General features: G+C 37.4%; 1 protein-coding gene across 3 annotated transcripts in view; it reads right to left on the bottom strand.

The window, feature by feature from the left end:
- The window catches only part of LOC139136696 (polyamine-transporting ATPase 13A3-like), a 72,948-nt gene that overhangs the window by 35,181 nt on the left and 17,924 nt on the right, over positions 1-19,843 (bottom strand). For all 3 annotated transcript variants that reach the window (XM_070704486.1, XM_070704488.1, XM_070704487.1), the window contains exons 6-27: positions 18,378-18,532; positions 17,739-17,808; positions 16,922-17,056; positions 16,244-16,310; positions 13,766-13,897; positions 13,173-13,349; positions 12,330-12,440; positions 11,490-11,536; positions 10,979-11,167; positions 10,457-10,663; positions 9,747-9,851; positions 8,406-8,559; positions 7,784-7,904; positions 6,364-6,488; positions 5,192-5,394; positions 4,588-4,695; positions 4,111-4,190; positions 3,614-3,766; positions 2,796-2,892; positions 2,447-2,519; positions 1,156-1,312; positions 478-629 (exon numbers count right to left, since the gene is read on the bottom strand). In XM_070704486.1, coding sequence (XP_070560587.1) covers positions 478-629; positions 1,156-1,312; positions 2,447-2,519; positions 2,796-2,892; positions 3,614-3,766; positions 4,111-4,190; positions 4,588-4,695; positions 5,192-5,394; positions 6,364-6,488; positions 7,784-7,904; positions 8,406-8,559; positions 9,747-9,851; positions 10,457-10,663; positions 10,979-11,167; positions 11,490-11,536; positions 12,330-12,440; positions 13,173-13,349; positions 13,766-13,897; positions 16,244-16,310; positions 16,922-17,056; positions 17,739-17,808; positions 18,378-18,532 — 2,818 coding nt within the window. The remainder of the gene's footprint in view (positions 1-477; positions 630-1,155; positions 1,313-2,446; positions 2,520-2,795; positions 2,893-3,613; positions 3,767-4,110; positions 4,191-4,587; positions 4,696-5,191; positions 5,395-6,363; positions 6,489-7,783; positions 7,905-8,405; positions 8,560-9,746; positions 9,852-10,456; positions 10,664-10,978; positions 11,168-11,489; positions 11,537-12,329; positions 12,441-13,172; positions 13,350-13,765; positions 13,898-16,243; positions 16,311-16,921; positions 17,057-17,738; positions 17,809-18,377; positions 18,533-19,843) is intronic.

The following is a 19,843-nucleotide window of genomic DNA, read 5'->3' as shown; positions in this document are numbered from 1 at the left end:
TCCGTGAGAGGTCTAGTGTCGAGGTCCAGCAGAGTTTGAGGTAGATTTCTTCGGAGCTCTACGCATACTGTACGCATGTGATATTATCTTACTGTGACCTGTCTACGACTAAGATTTTTTTATGGATTTTAGAGTTGCCTTAGGCAGACAAAGAGAGTTTGGAGCTGGTTTTAGGACTCAAGATTATTCAGTTACTCCCAGCCGCCGCAATTTCAGTTAGGCAAGTGTAGCAATGTTGTCACCGACAACTACCTTTTTTGAGTTCAATACCCGCATTGTGCGGGCACATTTTGTTCAGTGCGGGCACAGTGCTCGTAAAGTGCTCGCACAGTGCTCGTAAAATGCTGGCACTTCACACCCAATTGTGCTGGCATAATGCGCTAAGAGTGCTGGCATTGTGCTCGCAAAATGCCAGCACAATGACAGGTTCTGCGTGGACTGTACTGTAGTGGTGATGGGTGTGATTGGAGTGCTCACCATTTGTGTAGATGGGCTGTCTGAAGGGTTTTCCCTTGGAGAATGCAACAGCAAAGATGATGTACTGGTAGGAAGACACTAGGAAGATAACAGTGTTCTCAAAACACAGGATATTCTCATCTTGTTTGTGATGCGGTGAGAGAGGAATAAACCTGGAAAGAGTTCAAACAAACAAACAAGAATGTTAAAGGTCGATTTGTGGTCAAAGTTCATTGTATCCAAACCTGTTTTGGGATTATAAAACCTATAAATTGTCTATCAAAGATCTTTTCTCTAAAACAGATTTACGGACTACATTTCCATTTTATTGAGAGTAATTTTTGTTATTAAATAATAATGATTAATTAATGCTTTTGGCAAATCTGTCTACAGCCCAAATTAGATTGTTATTAAATAATGCAAGACATTCAATGGACTTTCGGTTACAATGGTAATGGTATGGTGTCAACAAAAGTTACACTAGGACTTCAACAAAGAAAGTCATGATGTAAATTGATAATCAATGTGTAGCTTGTATGACATGATCATTAATAAATTCATAGCAGTGAAGGGAATACTGGAAATAAGCTTTGATATTTTGACATTCACATGCTCACAGTAATACAGACATTGAAATCCCTACATGTGCACATCAATGTACACTGCTAAACACTATGTTTGAATGTCGCTACTACTCACCATGAACTTGGCTGCGCAAGCAGACAAAAGTAAGCGCCAGCTTGAATCGCTATGGTGATCATAACTTGGACGATTAATGAAAATAATATTGGTGGCGCAACAAGGCTGCCTGGCGGTCTCTCGGCAACCAGTGTGGGATAGGCCTCTGTACGACCCACTGTCAAATTGGAAAACAAAATGTGCATTTTATTATATCATTTTCTTGGATTTTCTTCAAAAGCCATCCAATAATTCCTTAGTGTTCAGCAATTTTGGAATATACCCGGTAGCTATTCTTTCCTAAACATACATGTAACCACAAATGTTTATGTCAAGGGTGGTGACATATGTAAGATTCTAACATTTCTGTCACAAATGGGATGGCCAGTCATTCCAAAACACATCAAAGAAACAAAATGGTTTTTCTTTAAAACATTTTTATATCACTGTACATTATCCTGCTTTCCCTGTGTAAAGGTGTAAACTACAATTCATCAAAACAGAGATCCAGCCACTTCATTTCAATCATACCCAAGACTTCATTCTAAAATGTGTTGTTTTGAGAGAAAAATGTTAATTATGATGTAATCAGTCATCTATGATACATGGTCTGTTCCTCCTCAAGAAAGGAATAAAACATAACATAATGCTGACAGTACAACCATGTGATACAGAGATGTCTTTACCTTGCTGATGTACAATTCCTCAGAGGCAGAGTTCACGAACTTTGTCATATTTTACGTTAGACTACATGTATGGATGCTATATGTCACTACAATCACTCTTTTTGTGTCTGAGTTTAGATTAATAGAATCTCACACCCCCAAGGACCTGGGATCAGATTTCTCACACGAGTTGGGGATATTTTGACTCACACGAGCCGAAGGCGAGTGTGAGACAAAATATCCCCAACTCGTGTGAGAAATCTGATCCCAGGTCCTTGGTGTGTGAGATTCTTTTTCTCACATGACCACAAAATGTGTTAAATTCACATTGGACATGTACAACATTATCCAAAATCGTGAAAACTCTGTCGTCTGCCACTGTACTCCGACCTGCTTACTTTGTAGTTCCGGCCCGTGTGTTACTCGTCGTGCCATTGGATAACATTTTGCGCGTGGAACGAAACAGACTGTTTATCATCCAATCAGAACTCGTGTAATATTTACTGTAGAGTGTGGGACGATTTCTGAGAGTGTGGGATCTTTTTCCCACACCATCGATCCCGCACTACCGGCGGCCAGGAATGTGAGAATATATATTCACTGCACACTATGTTCTATTATTTCATTGAGGGAGACTTGATACTTACTGAGAACTGCTACGGTTGTAGTAATCACTAAATCTACATAAAGGAACTGCATGTCACCCAAGTTGGATTGAATCTGAAGGAAGCAATATAGAAGATGTGTTAAAATTTCTTGCCAAAATTGTTGCCATTATTTTTTGCTTTTCCCGATTTTGTAATCATCCAACATCAAACAAAAACACCAAAAGTCACCATCACTTGAAAGTTGAAATAAATACCAGCATAGAGCATTCAATCTTTCTGAGACAAAAGTAGCTGATTTTAGTCATTGCTGGTGGCAACAGGGTCAAAGGTCACTGTGTTTGGGTCAAAGGTGACCATTATCAGAAAGTGAATGGAATACAGAACTTACATAATACAAAATCATTACAGACACAAATTGTACCATACTGTACAGGGCCATGTACTTGAAGACACCAAATGAAGTGATCAAAGCTGCCCGACCCTCTCTGAAAGCCAAACAAAAGATATTTGTCATTTAGAAGTATAAATTCACATCTTTAAATTGCTCTGTGATGAAATTCGAGCATGTAGTGCTGTCTTTCCATACATTGTATTTGGTAGTTACTGTAAATCTTCCCTTTACAGGCGATTTCCATGACCCCTATCCAATATGACATGAAATGCAGGGTATTTACAGTACTATTCAAAATTCAACACAAAGCTGTGAGAAAAACGGAAATGCATGTTTGAAAATAGGTTAAAGTGGTAATTCATTTCCAAATTCTCTAAATATGACTGTCTGCTCCAAAATGTTCAATGAAACTGGTGGAACAATACCAAAGAAAAAACCAGGGTCATGTAGGGGTCATGAAAAAGGTCATTCTGGCTTGTCTTTTTTATCCTACGTATGTTTGTCTAAATTTCCAGCTACACGTACAGTCATCACTCATATTTGGGATGGTTTCATATTTTCTATGATCTCATCACAGATGTCTGCTTGTTTCTAATAATTTTTCTTCATTTTTTTGGACAAGACAAGTTGTACCTTAATCTCAACTGGAGATTTCTTATATTAAGATTTGCATGATCTGTAATCGCGCACCTGGTCAAACATATACATAAACATGTGTGCCTGCTAATTTGCATTTAATCAAAATGTTGAGTGTACAAAAGAGCTTAACACCGAGCTTCAAACAAAATACAAAACTAGAGAACTGATATACTCACTTGATGACAGTTGGTACACATGAGATGTTTGGTGTCTTGGATGTAAACGGTGACGCCACTGACGCCTCAGCCTCTGACAGTGAAATACCAGCATGGGCTGTTTTCAATGCTCCACAGTCATTGGCCCCATCCCCACACATACCAACGCCGTACCTGGGGTAACAAAGGAAAGACAGAGATATTCAAGAAAGTGTCAATAATACTCCAACAAAAGCTGTGATATTACACCTTTTTTCTGCAGCCTTGGTCCAGTCCTGTTGTTTTCTATTGTATGATTGGACAGGTACACTTGGCAGAAGGGGTGACGGCTTTCACAGATCAACCACAGCCGGCATCATTGGCTGGCAACATGAACATCACTTGCAAAGGTTTAGAAATAATTTTGACCAATCAGCTGACAGTAATAAAGGTCATAACCTTTCACCTTATTTCAGTAGATAAAAGAAATATGGTAAGTGCAAAAGTGCAAAGGTCAGCTCCATACAGTCTGTTCTTACCCTATCTCCTGCAGTGCTTCAACAAGTTGTGTTTTCTGGTCTGGCGACATACGAGCAAAGACCGTCCCTCTAACAATAATCTGAAAGTGAGAAAAAATGGACAAAACATTCAGCAATAATTCCAGCTTCCATACCAATCACAGTATAACAGTTGTATATGGGCAGTTGTGACAGGATTAATCCAAGGCTGTGTGTTCAGTATGTGAAAGTCTACATGCAGATTCTGAATTGCTCTGTATAGAAAGATAAATTGTAAGGTTGTGCTTTCCAACTCATCTCAGGTCTTTAAAGCTTACCGGTACAATGATATTTTCTCATACATGTATGCATTAAAATGTTTTCTTTAGTCCTGAACTTTGAAAGTTAACTTTTCATTTGTGAGCTTGAAGAGTTATCAATAATGGCAAAATCAAATAGGCATATATATTGCATACATTCCTACCTAACAATATTGTGGAAGTGTGCTGGAAATCTCACCTTTTTCATCAAATCTGGGAAGTAGTTCTTGATGACGCCGAATGATTTCCCAGTGACAGCAAAGTGGAACTTGTGGTTGTCAATATCCACTGTGTGGTGATGGTAAGTCTGGAAAATGAATACATGGATAAAGTACTTGGCACTCCTTATTTGACTGATCACCTTTACCCATTTTACTGAATCTAATATCTGTATTCATGCACAATATTGAAGAGAATATGGCTATACAATAGTTTAGATCACACTCCATACTGTGGTGGCACTCTGACAAGGCTTCCTGTGCATAATATCATGGGTAACTTAGCAAGAAAGAGCTGCATGAATATATGTTTCACATCATATTAAGATGCTTTTATGTTGGCAACGCTATGGTCCACAATTTTTTGCAACATCATGATATATAGAACAGTAAAAACGCATTCTGTGGCCCTTGTCTCTGATTTAGAATACACACACTGTCATCTATTAATGCTTTCAATACATGTGGCACATGGTACCACTGATTGCACTATCATCTTATACTTTGAAAATCACATGTGCCATTGATTTCAGAGTTTCTTGCATACTGAGATTACATTATCACATGACAGCGGTAGGATCTCACCTTTATATCGCTGTCTGTACATTGAATACTTCCATCCACTTCAACCTCAACTTCTGCCGTTTTGGGATTTTCTTCATACTCCCATGATAGACTGGCTGGTTTTCCCTCACTAGGGGGCAGTCCATTGACCAGTATCACTTTTTCTTTACCTTCAACCATGCCACAATCTTTGGCTACACTGACTGCTGTTAGCATGTTATCACCTATCCAAAAACATACAGACAAGGTACAGTAAAATAGAATCTAAGGATGATCGATAGAGGGCGCTATTACAATACATCAATGCTGTATCACCAGAGCTAGGCCTGGGGAGAAGGGACACTTCAAATTTTCTCAATGATTTGTTTCAAATGTATTTTTAAAGCTTGGAACTTCACAATTGTAATGAAACTTATACTGAGTTTTCTGACTAAAGTGCTACCTGATACATGTAACTGTTCAGAATGTCTGAGACTTGGCTTTGCTTAAAAAGGACTGCACCTATGCATGAGAACTGGAAATCAACCCTGTATCTGAAGACAGGGGAGATTTTCTTTTACTATATATCATTTGTACCATTTTTTCAAGCCTCTTCTGATGTTACTATCCAATGGTCAAAGTGTCAAGGTTAAATAGAAGATCATGTAAAAGTTTCTTATGCTGCAAACATCTAACAGCAGCCTGGGCCTATACAGAGGCACATGAACATTACATTTAAAATCAGTATGACAAAAAGATTCAAAACAGCTACCATAATGAAAACACTGTTCTTGATACACAATGAGAAAAGTAACACCCATAACATTTAACTTTAACAAATTGTAGTTACTCTGGATTGCTGAACATGAAGCTAAAAAGAGGGGTGCCTTTCAGAAAGATTTTGCAGGAATGGTCGATGAGGGCGCTACCGCTATATTTTGCTGTTACAATACTATGAGAACCCCACCTATAGTAAAACTGTGCACAGCATTGAAGGTGTCAACCAGAATTATGTGAAAGAGTATCTAGAGATCTGTTTCAATATCACGTTTTCCAAGTTTTGTATGATTCCCTTAGGGATAAACAATCCATAACCATGGTAACAAAGCATAAAGCTTGAATTTTAACCATGATTTTATTGCGATTGTTATCCAACATTATGGAAAATTATCAATTTTGAAAACAATGGGCCTTTTTCACCTGAACTGACTTACCTGTTACCATGACTGTCCTGATGTTTGCTCTCTTCAACTGATGAATGATGGGAGTGGTTTCTGGCTTCAGGGTATTCTGCATAATCAATAAACCCAGGAAATTCAGTTCACACTCTACATCATTCCTGGAAATAAGACAAAATCATACGTTTATGTTGTTATTCAACCTTTTCATGTATCATGTTAACTTTCTGTGACCTGTACCAAACAGGATGAAGATTTTACACATGAAAAATGGATACCGTCTCTTCTGGTATACAGTGTTTTTGCTTAGGTTGGGGAACATTGGTAAATGATTTGGGAACCCCGGTAACATTTCTGCTGTCCCTAAATCTGATTGCATTGATATACCAAGGGGAAACCCGGTAAAATGACAGGGGAACCCTGGTAACATTTACTGGGGGGTACTGGCCTTAACAAAAACATGGGTATAGAACAGTATGGCTAGGACTGTAAACTATACAGTGTCGCATCAATTTGCCAATACAATGTACAACTGATACACGAGTGTTTTCACTAGCTGAGGAATATTCCAATACATTAAGTGTAATCATTATGGCTGATGTGAAGAAAGTTTTAGAAATTTCTATCTTGACTGACAGATTTCAGATTTAAAGATATCATGTGTGTTAGGTAGTACATATTTCATTGGAAGTGAATTTCTCTATCTGTCTGAGGACTACTAACACAAGATGTACATGTATATTGGTGGAGGGCCACAGTTCTCATAACACATGACTTCAGACTTGCATCATAACATGACACAACTAGGATGTCAACAGAGCAACCATGACTTTGCACTGCACAAGCTGTGGATTTGTACCATATACAAGATTGCATAGCATAATTAAAGATGTGCATCTCACAAGTACAGATTTGTATCAAACAACTGCAAATTCACAATGCATAGCAACAGATCTGCATTACACACAAAGTTATAGTAAACACCTGCAAGTTTCTGTTCATAGTATGTTGGAATCAAGACAAAACATCCTTGAAAATTTCCCATGAACTACATTCTGACACTTTCTGTAACGTCCAATTTTTTTTTTCTGTTTGCAGGAATAAAATTTGCAAAATAAATGGAACGGTAAATTACAATGATCAATGAAAACACCTTACGGTGTCAAGGCAAAGCTATTCATATCAATCATTGACATAAGACCTGTTCAACCCTTACAAACAGACTAGCCTTGGGCGTGTAACTGCACAAGACTTCTAGCAAGCAACTACAGAACCCTGGATGTAAAAGATCATCATAATTCATTCCAATACCCTTGACAAAAACAAAGCTGTAACGTGATGGATTGATGCCTTCAGTACATGGCTCTGACACTATTGCCACAATGATCAAACCCTGTGGGTATCTGAGAATCAACAGGGTAACTTTCTATCTATCAATCAAGAAACTGTTACATACCTGGCGATACGGTGAGCTTGATGCCAGGAGAATTTATTCTCCATTGACCTCCAAGCCATGGCAATCACTCGGAAACCCTGCTTAGTGTAGCTATGAAGGACTTCATGGAAGTCGGCTGGGACTGTTCAAAAGAAAACATGAAGTATTATTGACTTTCCATTGGCTTGATTTATGAAGCTATTTGAGAACAAGGTACAGACACTGTAACTTAAGAAGTTTTTTGTTTCCACCAGTTTCCCCAGGAATTTAGAGTGAAACACACTATATGTGTATCTGCCAGGATTGTTTGTATGGCAATGTGGGCACGTTTTTCATCAAAGATTCAACTATATATACACTGCCTTTAACCCTTTGAGTGCAAAAGTCAACTTTTGTTGCCTTCATAGAATAAAACATAGCCAGCGACTTCTTTCAGATCTAGACAATTTTGTAGTGTGAACACTATTGCTGGTGTGCTGCCAAGGCCTTTCAGAAGGTTTCAAATATTGTGGTACAATCTTAGCACTTTTACAAAGCAAACTTGAACTTGAACACGGTGCAATGGTGCTTTGAAGAATAAATGTCACTAGATTACACAACCAGAAATGTAGGAAACACCAAAGACAAGCTGTATTTGACTCACTGGTTTCCTTGATGGACAATGAAGCAATCATCTCTGGAGCTCCTTTCACATAGACATCCATGTGAGATGCACCAAGTGTTCTGGTAATCACACTCATTCTCTGCAAGGCTGAGGAAAACGGAAACTGGCGCACAATACCAATCTCATATGGAACCTGCCAAAAAAAAAACAAAAACATGGATTACAAAACTCTACCCTCCTGAAATCAAAAATATCAGATGCCAATAACACATTTTTTATCATGTGAAAGATTTTTAAGCCGTTTTCAGAAACCATCCTTCATGCTTGCATTAACTTACATATAAGATAGGATATTATCTACCGGTATGTATACACACAGATAAATGTGCAGTATCATTTTATCATGAGCCTTGACAACAAAACCTACCATATTGGCATTGCCAAGGGCAACAGAAATACTTGCACACAAACAATGAGAGTTAATGGCAGCCAATAACTAGGACACTTTATAGGTACTGAGATTTCTCAGTGACAGAGTGATTGAGTGGTTGATTCCTTCTCCCAAGGACATTCTGTGGTCGTGGGTACATTCACTCACAGTGATTTTGTAAACAATACCATTCATCAGACACAAGCAGGTTCACTTTAATGGGATATTAACTTGTTAGCTCCTGATGGTTCAACTCCAGAATAAAATGGATGCACTATATTCCACAAACTCAGTATGCCCAAGAGATCACGTAATTGCGTACAAACAAATCTACTTGTACAAACGTTTACGGAAATACATGTACACATATTTCTACTAGTATGTGCATTTGTTTGCACTGTTCTCCATTCCAATGCCAGGGTTAACCTATTCTGTGTAAACAGGTCCAAACTCACCATGGATAACAATTGGTTTGGGCTAAACCATTGTAGTGAAAAGGTTAGCATAGCCACTTTCAGATTACACTGAAAGTACCTTGACTTCTCCAAGACCAGATCAAGCTTTACATTTTGTCACTTTTCTAATTTACAAGAAAATGTCAAAACGAAACACTCTCAGAGATTATTCTGCTGCAAAAATGGTATCAACAACAATGGAAGTGTGCATGTACATGTGCGATGATGTCTTTATAGGATGTTCAAAATTTTTTCAAATAGTTGACACGTTGTCATTGATACATGTACAAGTAGGCATCCTTGGATGTAAGGAAGTTCAAAAGTGTTTATTTTGCATGGGTATGAAGATTATTGACAGGCAAAATAATCTGGCAAAATTAGTTACTGGTTTGTCCACTTATCCAGCATCTGGCTTATAAGATGAACACACTAGTCATGATTTTGTTTTCACACGGAAAATATTTGATAAATGGAACAATGAAATTGAAAACTAACCTCTGCCACTTCCTCAGATAGGAATGTATCCGCTGTGATTGGTTTTACAACTGTGGGCATGATACTGTCAAATTTGGTGCTGTCTTTACCAGGTTCTTCTAACAACTGCAGAAAGTGGAAAAATACAGTTTAGATACTGATTTACCAGACACATCAGTGACACACAGATCTGCATATCTGTCAGGATTGGCCTACCAAAACAAAGAATATACTGAGTTTGTACTGTGTGACTATCATTACAATATATTTGTTCTAAAAACAAGAGCATTTTCTACTTCTTCTTCTCCCCAAAGAATGTTGAAATACTCAGTATTAGCCTTGCTTACGCAATGCATTGTCTACAATATGCAATTTTATAGTTCACAAATGTATTCTAGGCAAACAAAAATTCAATTATTAACAATAATATTGGACCTCCAACACATACATGTACAGGCTTTATTAGAAGTTATACACCGGGAACTTTGAAATGATTTTACGAGAAGAACAAGAAAAAGTATTTTACAAAAATGCTTCATAAAATGGAGCATCTATCAGCTGAACGCATTGAGCTGTAACCACTGATGATGTTGCAGCAAAAGAAATGTCTTCTACCAATAAAAAGAGCCCTGCTTTCTTTTTTCTACATGGCCTTTTCACATTATAGAACATCTAACAAATTTTATCACAGTGTTTGTCAAACAGGCGATATGAAAGAAGTTGCCACTCACCCAATTTGTTGCTTCAAACATCTTCAAGTCTAGGGGGTCACCAGTCAGATTTCCTTCAATCATAGTCAAGGAGTGACACGTTGCCATGGCAGATAAAAAGGGCCCCCTAGGCAGTTCACCAACTCTCTGCACCACAGGCAGGAAGTGTTCTTGTTGAAGTGGAACTACACCCCATAGATCCATTCCATCCTCAGTTAGGGTGCCAGTCTGTGTTACAATGACAAGAAATATGCTTTTATTATAGTGTGATGCAACAGAATACTTGCTAGATCGCTTGTACAGTAAACAATGAAAAACCTTTATAAAAAAGAAGTTTAGCATCCTACAGAGCGCACAATCAGCCAGCTTTGAATATTTGCCACTGTGAATGAGCTACGATTACTGAATTTGCAATCTTGAAACCATACTCTATTATATGCTTTGCATACATGGATACTATGTTATGCTTCAAAGATGAAGTGTGGGATCCACAACAACTGGGAATTATGCAATGTCTCATGGCTACATTGTCCAATTCCATACCTTATCAAAGCAGACCAACTTGATCTTGCCGCAGACATTGATTCTGGGTGGACTGATACAGAATATTCCTTGCTTCTTCAGTCTACTCTGAGCATACACTGTACCAACTGTCATGGCAGCAGGTAACGCTGGTGGCACAGCAATGGTGAAGATATCCAGACCTTTGAAGATGATGTCCTTGATTGGCACCTGAAAAAATTACAGAAATCTTATTAAGTTTCAGCGCAGTGTCAGCTGATATAAATATTGGTATGAGCCAGGATTCAAGAACACACACCTTCAGATACAAACTAAATGTATTTGATTTTTTCAATGCAAAATGTCACAGCTGTGTATAAATCTTTTTGAAATAGAATTAAAAATTGGACACACAGACTGACATTTACATCTCTGCTGCTAATTCAGTAACTTATCAGTATAATAAATTGTGTCAAAGAAAATTTATGACAAACACTTATGACGAACACTTTTGACAAACATTTTTGTTTTTTAACGATGTAAAAACACTAACCCCATTCAAGATGAAGATAGTAAGCGAGTATGTAAGTCCAAGTAAAGCTGAAAAGAAAAACAGATGAATGTGAATCAGAAATTCATTGTCGGAATTTGATGCTATCAAAATGAAAACTTTCTATAACATTATTAAATGTCTCAGTAGTGGCTCTCTATAAAAAAGAAAGAAACTGAATTTTGAAAAGCTGTTTTACTGAAGGGACAATCCCTGAAACTTTTTTGATAATACTTCCAGATTGTCTGACCAGGAAATTTACTTACTAGATTACAATTTCAATGGAAAACAAAAGACCATGACACTTTCATAATGCTCTTACAGACTAGAACAAACTTGATCCCTGGGATCGATTCCACTACCTAAGTATTTTAGAATACAAACATTGTGTACAATGAGCATGAATATTGTTGACAAGTCAATCATTAACAGTAGAATTGGGCATTGTACAAATACAGGGTATGTTGACAATTCTTACAGACATGAGTTTGGCGGTAGAACAAGAAACTGTTTTGTATACAGAACAACAACAAACAAACTACAAATGCATCAAAAGCTACATTATGTAGTTAATAAAATTTTACAATTCTAGTGACACTGTCCAATCAGAGATCTGTGAGTGGAATTTCGGAGCATGGCAACAGTCCAATCGCACACATCCAAGTCTCTTTTGAATTAAAAAAATATAAATGGAAAAACCTATTTGACCAGATTCTGTGGATCTGAATCTGAATGTGAATCTGAATGTTAAATATCATAGAGAGCAGCTTCCATATGAAACCAACATAGCATGAGACATTCAACAAACGAATCATTTAATAAAGCAGCATTATTTCTACTCACCCAAGACTGTGAGTACGCCAATGAACTTCATTGCATCGGTGTAGAATCGGAATCCCATTGGTTTTGGATACAAGATGGATCTGACTAACTCTCCCTTGGCTGTCATGAAACCTGCAATCACAAAGGTAGAGGTCCATGAACTTTCAACTTTCTGTTATGTTGTCAAGCACATAGGTCAAAGTACACAGCGAAAGTTGGCAAGTTTTTCTTATATACAGGTGCACCATCAGTTTGAATGCTAATATCAAGTAAGTGGAAGTGGCACATTAAAAGCACTGGCAGCCATTTAACCTGCTCACCCCCACTTCCCTGTAAACAGGTCCACACTCAACAATGATAATAGTGGGTTTGGATCAAACCACAGTGTTGAAAGGGTTAGAAAGGCAGTGCAACTGAGGAACGCCGGGCCCATTTTTCATCATGAAAAAATTGCAGTTTCTTAGGGGGCCTCCAACAGCTTTTTGAAGTAGATGGACCCCCAGAGTTAGGTTGATTTTTAAATGGTGTGGGCCATGCCTTTAATTTTATCAGAAAGGTTGCCACCACTACCATGTCTGATTCATTTTCACATCACAAAGGATGAATGCATATTTTCACCTTGTATCATAATGAAATGATTTGATGTAAGAAAACTTAGTAAAAGATCTGCAAAACTTTACAAAATCATGATATGTTGTATATGAAACTAAAGTATTGTTTTGTGGATTCTTTGATTCAATAGAGCACAGTTACTTTATTTCTTCTAGTAAAACATTTTAGTACGCTGTGACATTACTGTAATGTTTTCATTGAGCTCTACAACAGAACTGCTTGCAGTATGCTGGTTGTATTGTCTGTACACACCTGTTCTGACAACTACAGCTTTGACTCTCTCACTGCCATAGTATCTTGTCTGTATCACCTGTGTACCACAGAACAGTGTGTGTCGTTTGTGTTCATCAGGGATGTAGAGCGGTGACTCTGTGCTTGAAGTACCATGGCTGTGTGGCACTGGAGTCTTAGTGACTGGTACACTTTCACCTAAACACCAATGGGAAAAAACAGAGTAATACCAATAAGTGAACACAATTTATGAAGTAAGCATTTGGTAAAAACCGCATACATACTGAAAATAATCCAGCCTTACCTAACAAACAAACACATATCGTACTCTGGCAGAGCAGTTGTAGTGTTCTAACAGACCCTTACACCATTGCTCTAGTTTTTTTATCATTTTTTTCCCTCTTTTTAATATGGTCTGCATACAATGGAAATTATGCTACTGGGATGAGAGAAGTTCACTTCCTAATTCCATCCGGGTAGCATTGAGGCTACCACCCACTATCATGGTTATACTGCATGAATATTATGCCAGTATTCAGAGACTGTTCTGCAATTTTCCCTTTTTGATATATTTCTTGGAAATTATGTTGCCATGACTACATTGCATCACTCACCAGTCAGCATACTCTCATTGACGATGCAGTTTCCACTGATCAAGACAGCGTCACAAGTCATCATGCATCCCGTAGACGGAATCAGAATGACGTCACCAGGAACTAGGAATTCTGCATTCACTTCCTCAGTATCTGAAAATGAATGGTAATCAGTTTCAGTAGTGAGCACAATTGCCAACTTGAATACATTGGAATAAATTGCATCGAACTGTTACTCCTGGCAGTTTATGCAGTACTTACAGATTCTGAGGTTGGAAGGAACAGTTATGTTATAATCTGCAAGATATCACATAGCTAATAGACACTCCAAGGAGAGATGGTGATCTAGATACAACTTGTACTGTTGCTTACGGTGATTTACCATGAAAAGCCACATCAATATTTCTGCCCCTGTCACTGTGAGATTTTTCCTGTTGGGCCAACTAGGTCTCAAATTTGTTTGCAAAAATATATGATACTATGAGGTTATCCCTCGATATCACCTGTTGGTGGGGTCGTATTGCTGTGAGTGCGGTTGTGGGCCACATCACACGAGTCGAAGACGAGTGTGATGCGGCCCACAACCGCACGAGCAGCAATACGACCCTACCAAGAGGTGATATCGAGGGATAACCTCTTTATCATATACCTATGCCCACGTTATTGAATGAATAAATCTCGTTTATTAAAATATGATATGTTTCACTGTAGTTTTTCTTGATGGACTACATTTGTTTGCGTCATCTTGCTAAGGCGGATTGATATACTAGCGTCTGACGTAATCTATCAGCTGGCTCATTGACAATTATTTTACGGTTGAGCAGAGAAATGCTTGAACTCTGTCATCAAACATGTAGGATATCTACCGAATCGGTACAGTACATGCAAGTGTTATGTTTGGTATTATTTTCCAGAACGCATTTACCATGAATACATGATATTTCTGAAAGTTGTGCTTTTGAATTTGCCGGTCCTCCGACATGTCCGATAGCACTTTTGCTTGTCGTCTGCGCGTCTGTGCTTATGCACGGACGGAACAGCTGGTCTGTCATCGATCTGTCAGTGCCCGTACAGTGTGATGCTCTGCTCTTTAATTTGTTCAGATTGGTAGCACTACTAGCAGGTTAATCTGATATCGACACATGTGTTTTATTTAGTTACCCCGCATTCCATATGCTTCAAAACCCTGCCACTTTTTGAGATCCGATATCGTAGTCAAAGTCAAAATCATAGACAGGCACCATGGTTTGTTTTGATTATGGTGCCACCATGTAGTCCGGTATGCAAATCAACAGGCCGTATCAGGCTTTGTTATGTAAATCAACAGGTCGTATCACTTTTTCATATGCAAATATTCCATTGAATGGAAGGAAGACGCGCTGATCATTCCTTTCATATGCAAATCAACAAGGCATATCACTTTATTGACATGCAAATCAACATGATAAATCATGTCACTGAACTCAGTACAGACACAATACAGGGCATAGGTATATGATAAATATATTTTGATAAAAACATTCTCTTTTGCAACTCTCTTTGCCTTCAGTCATGAATTGCTGTTTGTTACTTTCAAAAGCTATGATAATTCACCACATTTTGGCAAATTGTGTCAGTGTTTAGAGAATGAGCTATAATGTACAAAACACCTATGAAGAAGATGATGTCAGATTAAAGGGGAAGTTCACAAGGATGATTTTTACATATGTGGTAGCTCTGTGGTCATTTACCTAGGAAAAACTATTTTCACATTTATAACTCGCAGGATTTTTACAAAAACGATAAAATAGTACAGGAAGTTGCCCATGTAATTTGAATCATGGGAAAAAAAGCTCCAAACTTGGAGCTTGCATAATGTTATATGGAAGGGACCATCTTTGGGACGGGTATGGCCCCACATTGTCCACTCACAGTAACACAGTAGTAAACAGCAACACAAAATCTGACAGTGGAAAGTTTATTATAAGTGATTCATTGTTTATGCAAGAATAAACAGTATAAACAAAAATTATGTAAATACGCACAGCCTGGTTTAAGCATGGGTGAGTGGACAATGCCATACCCATGGGAAAATGGTCCCTTCCATATCACATTATGCAAGCTCCAAGCTTGGCGCTTTTTCCCATGATTCAAATTACATGGGCAACTTCCTGTACTATTTCTATCGTTTTTTGTAAAAAATCTTGCAAGTTATAAATGGCGAAAATAGCTTTTCCGGGGTAAGTGACCACAAAGCTAGCACATATGTAAAAAATCATCCTTGGTGAACTTCCCCTTTAACTATTACAGTTAACAGAAACAAAGAACTGTTTGTCATGTCAGTTTATCACTGCAACACATGTACAATGTAGTTAGAACCTTTTTTGTAGAGAATCTCTCAAGGAAAAAATGGGATTACAATAGACTGTAGAAACAATGACCTTGGAACAATGTGATCACACCAAGCTATATTAACATGCTAGCAGATTACAAGTAAAGCGAGGACAGTGGATATTTTACCTCCATTCTCTCTGCAAATCTGCACATTACTGCTGTGTGCAACCATATTCCGTAGAGTTATACTTTGCTATAAGAACAACAAATATTGCATGGGTTGAGAATCTAATGGGGAGAATGTGGATAAAATATTTAACAAATATTCACATTATCCTGTTCACCCCTACTTTTCTGTAAACAGTTCCACAATCACCACTGATCATAGCTTTGAGCCAAACATGGTAGTCACTGTAATTTTTCCCAAAAAAATTTTAGTACAACATTTCACCAATTTTTATGAATTTTTTCTGTATAATTTGATAATTTTGGACCAAACTGACATGACTTTAAGATGGCTACAGTTTTTTATCAAAATTTTGGCGAAACTCTGAAAAAAAATTGACTGGGTTATAATTTGTAAATGCAACAAAAATTGACTTTGGCGCTCAAGGGTTAACAGACACTTTTTTCCAGTTTTCACAAAACACAGTGGTCTCCAACCAAGGACGGGATTATAAAAAGAAAACATCTCATAATGTAGTCTCAGGTTGTACTAGATTTTTATACCCAACAAAATCTGGGCCCCTCATTGATTCATGAAAGATTGTATGTGATTTTAAGTTAAATTCTACTTTTGTGACAATCTTTTATGATATGTCAACTAGCACGGAAATACATTAAACCTGCAAAAATCTTACTCACCCTGCGGGTTTCATAGAGAGATATGGAAATTGAAATAGTGGATATGAAAATGATACAAGTAGCATAATAGTAATACACTTCTGCCATCCACAACACAACACTGAAGACTTGAAATATGTAGAATGGATTTAAAATCTGAAAAAAAAAAACAGAAACAGTAATAGGCATTTTTATTACAAAATGTAGCCATGGCATTGACATAAATTCCAGTAAAGTGAAATTTTATGTTGCTATTCTTCAACATTTTGAGGTTAACCGGTATGTGTGAGTATTATACACCTACTGCCGTAACCTATTGGAGTTTGACCGTCCAATAACTTTCCGTATTTTGATAGTCACGCGGAGTCCCGAATACAGGAGACGCGCGACGCGTCTCCCGTAGGGTTTGTAGCATTTTATTTCAACAATCGCGCGCATTCCACTCATATCGCGCGTGCCGCATCCCTCAAAAGTTACCATAGAATTAGTTTATATGGACGATTAATGGAGGGAGGTGTATAATAATAGGGTTATACACAAAATACGGCCCTGTATGGACTCGGCTCGTCCATACGTCACTCACTGAGTCCTCGTCCATACAGGGCCGTATTTTGTGAATAACCCTATAGTACTGCATTTCTGGTTAATGTTTCTCTATGCGTCATATCCTATTATGTAAAATCATTGCGTGTCCAGCTGCCCATGTAAAGAGACCAGGTCTGTGACAGTGTGTACATGTACATTTATATGGTTGGTAAGTACAGACAGAACAGGTTAATTTGAAATTTTCCATGAAACTTTCTTTCAAACAGCATATTTAGCATCTTTATGGCCTTACCTCTTCAAAAAGTAGTCTGCCATAAGACTTCACCTCAATATCAATGGTGTTGCTTCCATACACAGCCAATCTGAAAGACATGGAAAAGATACAAATTGTAAGAAAAATCTAAAAAAAGCAAAGTACAACAGGTGGCAAAAAATGAGGACTCAACGTACATTACTAATGTATACATACATGTAACACACGCATTGGAATTGAAAAACTTGAACTTTTGCCTGAGCTTTCCTAAGGTAACTTAATTTAACATTTCCTTTCAAAATCAAGAATAAAACTTGGTGGTCCCATTGCAAATTTGGTACCACAGAGACAAACTTACCGATATTTACAAACACTTGAAAGTTCAAAATGACATGCCATCCCTGGGTAACTCTATGGGGCAAGATCAAATTTCAATTTTCACAAAAGTAAGCCAGGGAAAGTGTGATTCACTCAATGAACTTCAAAGGAGCCCGCACGAGTGGAGAGACATAATGTATGGTAAAAGTCAAAATGTCTGTCCCTAATGTACATTGTACCTCAAACAATATGAAACCCAAATAGCTACATGTATGAACAATTAACTGCATAACAAACACAAGAGTACAATATACACAGTCAAAAATAGATCAAGAACTGAGATACAGACATTCCACTCACCTCTTACTCTGATCAGTGACACTAAAGCCATGGTAATTTTCATAGAAATCGGAGCATTTGATGCCAGAATCCAGGCCATACAGCTTAGAATAGGTACGTATGTGCTGATCCCACACGTACATCACCTTCTGATGGTAGAAGTATTTCATTCGTATCTGCAGAGAAAATGAGATATATATGTATAGATGTACATCATAGCCTATCAGCATCACAGATTCAGTACAGTATATGCTGTGTCTTGATTATTTAATGGGGTTAATGAATACTGTAGATTTTTGAATCCGGTATTTCTAACAATCCTTGCAAGAAATGCCAGAAATCCTTGTGAGTGTATTCATTGGTTACTCTACAGCACTTTGAATAGCCTGCATGCTTTTTTTGGATTTTCATTGCAAGCCGCAGTTTTTAATTTAGCTTAAATGAAATCCTGACCATAGTAAATATAGGGAAAACTAGTGAGTTGGGTAAATTTCCAGCGAAATTATCCATTCATTATCGTTTGGGTAATCATATTTTTTGCAAAGTTCTTTTAACAAGCGACCTAGCGGCCGATATAGCTCCGCTGTGTTTATGTAGAGAATAACTATTTTTGACACATGTTGATGAAGAAGGTGGAAATCTTTGATAGCTCGATGCAGTGGCCAGAAAAAAGTGGCTAAAATAAGCTGCAAAAATACACAATTGAAGATTTCATCATACTTTGAATGTATCACATAGGATCATCCCTAAGAACATGTCAACCAAAGCTATCTGATGAGTAGTTTTTGAGAATAAATTTTTGACCAAAATGCAACAATTGCCCCCAAAAGTAAAAATTGCAGATTTCATCATAATTTCAAAAGATCAAATTTAGTTCATCTATGAAACCTGTATACCAAATTTCAAAGCAGTAAGACAAGTACTTTTTGAGAAACGAATTTTTTGACCAAAAATAGGAAAAATTGCCCTAAAAATTCAAAATTGCAGATTTCATCATTATTTCAATAAATATCATTTAGTTCATCTATGGAAACCTGTATACCAAATTTCAAAGCTATCAGATGAGTAGTTTTGAATGTACACATTTTTTGACCAAAATGGTCAAAATTGCCCCAAAATTACAAAATTGTAGATTTCATCATAATTTCAATAACTATCATTTAGTTAATCTGTAGGAACCTGTATACCAAATTTCAAAGCTATCGGATGAGTAGTTTTGGAAATACACATTTTTTGACCAAAAATGGCAAAAATTGCCCCAAAAATACAAAATTACAGATTTCATCAGAAATTCAATACATATTACTTAGTTCATCGATAGAAACCTGTATACCAAATTTCAAAACTATCAGACCAGTACTTTTTGAGAAATACATTTTTTGACCAAAAATGGCAAAAATTGCCTTAAAAATGCAAATTTGCATATTTCTGCACAATTTGAACAAATCTGAAACAGATCATCCCTAGGGACCTATGTACCAAATATC

This window comes from Ptychodera flava, chromosome 7, assembly GCF_041260155.1.
Source record: "Ptychodera flava strain L36383 chromosome 7, AS_Pfla_20210202, whole genome shotgun sequence".
NCBI classification, from domain to species: domain Eukaryota; kingdom Metazoa; phylum Hemichordata; class Enteropneusta; family Ptychoderidae; genus Ptychodera; species Ptychodera flava.
The sequence above is the reverse complement of the archived record's forward strand: the minus strand, read 5'-3'. Positions and strand labels throughout refer to the sequence as shown.